Genomic DNA, 2,017 nt, shown 5'->3' with positions numbered 1-2,017 from the left:
GGGGCGGGAGCCAAGCGCTGGGCCACAGCACTTCTGTCTGCCCTGCCCCCCACACCCCTGGCCCCGGACAGGCGGGGCGCACAGCGGGCGTTCCGTGTTTGTTGATTGACTGCATGAGGCCGAGCGGCTACACTTCAGGCAGCCCGGATTCCGGGGGCAGGGAGGGGAGTCTCACCTGGTCTGGGGCGGAAATGCGCCCTGTGAGGAGAGGGTCGCAGTCGCTGTAGAAGACGAACATGACGATGCCACAGCAGGCAGCGCTGGTCACAATCAGGAACAGCCCCAGCTGGTTGATGAGAACGGCCCTGGGGGAGGGGCGGCTCAGCCGGGGAGGGCACAGCGTGCCCGGACGCGTGGCCTCGGCCCCCGACACTCACAGCTTGGCCTTCCGCTCTGTGCTGCAGGACACGTAGCGCTGCACCTGTGCCTGGTTCACACCGTACATCGATAGCCACACTAACGTGCCGCCCACCACGAAGGTCCAGAAAGTGTAGCGGCTCCGAGGATCAGGGTCAAAGCTGCCAGGCGGCAACATGAGTCGGCCATGAGAGGATGCGACACTGATTACCTTTCTAGGGGTCCCAGATAGCTATTCAAGACTTTAAGGGACTTTTGGATTGGGTTTTGAAGGGTGAGTAGGAGTTTAGCCGTTTTTTTTTTTTTCATGGAATTAAAAACCATTTTTTCTCTGCTCAGCCAGGAGCTCAGAGAGGCTACGCCATCTCCTTTGCCCTATGCCCCTGTCCACCTTTTTGTGGGTGCTGGGGATGGGACCCAAGGCCTTCACCCTGAGCTGCATCCTCAGCCCTTTTGTTTTTTGAGGCAGGGTCTCCCTGAGTGGATACATTTCACCCTCCCGCCTCAGCCCTCCGGGGAGCTGGGATGACATAGCCGCACCTAGCACCCGTCCCTCCCTCCGAATTTCCTCACTCCAGCAGGTTGATCCGGGAGCGGTTCTGGGCCAGCCTGAGCACCTGCTGGGGCCCGCCCAGGAGCACAGCTCCGCGGGCTAGGATGGCCCAGAATCCGCTCAGCATCACCACCACCTGGAAGGCGTCGGTCCACACCACGGCCTTCATGCCGCCCTGCGGGAGACAGGCCACGCGTCTGTCCGGGACAGCGCAGCGGGCGGGCGCCGGACCCACCCTGCGGCCGGTGCTGATGAGGACAAACGCCCTTCTCAGCCTCTGTTTCCCCACCTGTGCAGTGGGGTCAGTAGGACCTGCCCTCTCTGCTGTGAGGATGCAATAAGTTAGTAAGTGACAGAGGGTCGCCGTGAGACTTATGACCACTCTCGGTCCTTCTGTCCTTCCTGCCCTTCGGGATGTCCTACCGCAGCCTCCTCAGGGCGGCCCAGGGAGCTTTTCTTTGGAAGAGCCCCGCCCCTCCCAAGCTACCAAGGTTGGCTCCGCCCCCAGATGCGGACTAGCCAATTAGAACGCCCCAGCCAGAAACTGCCCTGGGACTCGGATTAGGGCGGCCTCGAGGGAACTTGGGACTTCTGCCAACCCCAGGTTGGAGCCAGCTCTTTCTGTAGCGGGAAATCGGCCCGGAGAGTGGGAGAGGGACGGGAGAAGCTGTGGGAGCCCCTGGATCCAGCCCAACCTGAAGCGAGATCCTCCCTGGATCTCAGCACCGAGCTTTTCAGACCCCTTGTATTACAAAGACAGAATCCGAGGCCCAGCTAGGACAGGGTAGGAGGGCAGAGGCGGGGTAGGGAGTGCGCGGGCGGCCCAGAGTTCCCCCGTGGGAGGCCCGCGGGCATGGAGCTCACTACAGTCGTGTAGAAGGTGCAAATGATTCCGGTGGACAGGAGCGACGCCCAGATGTCCAAACCGGTCACTGCGAAAGCGGAAGCTCCATGAGGCCACCCCTGCTGTGGGCCCCCTCTCGTTCCCCTCCTGGGCCCCAGGCGGATCTCCCACCACCGCACCTTGGTTCAAGATGAGCGCAGGCGCGTAGATCACGATGCCGGTGTAGAGCACCTGCGGGGTGAGAGGGCGGGGCCAGAAGGAAG

At 62.3% G+C, this 2,017-nt stretch overlaps 1 protein-coding gene across 1 annotated transcript in view; it reads right to left on the bottom strand.

The window, feature by feature from the left end:
* Slc5a5 (solute carrier family 5 member 5) overlaps positions 1–2,012 on the bottom strand; it is a gene marked incomplete at its 5' end in the record, with an annotated part of 7,580 nt that extends 5,568 nt beyond the window's left edge. The window contains 5 exons of the mRNA XM_010606522.2: positions 132–305; positions 378–518; positions 931–1,085; positions 1,775–1,842; positions 1,934–2,012. Of these exons, the coding sequence (XP_010604824.2) occupies positions 132–305; positions 378–518; positions 931–1,085; positions 1,775–1,842; positions 1,934–2,012 (617 nt within the window). The remainder of the gene's footprint in view (positions 1–131; positions 306–377; positions 519–930; positions 1,086–1,774; positions 1,843–1,933) is intronic.
* Positions 2,013–2,017: the final 5 nt, after the last annotated feature.

Source organism: Fukomys damarensis, unplaced genomic scaffold (genome assembly GCF_012274545.1).
Source record: "Fukomys damarensis isolate Sample0158 unplaced genomic scaffold, DMR_v1.0_HiC HiC_scaffold_37, whole genome shotgun sequence".
Classification (NCBI taxonomy): Eukaryota; Metazoa; Chordata; class Mammalia; order Rodentia; family Bathyergidae; genus Fukomys; species Fukomys damarensis.
The sequence above is the reverse complement of the archived record's forward strand: the minus strand, read 5'-3'. Positions and strand labels throughout refer to the sequence as shown.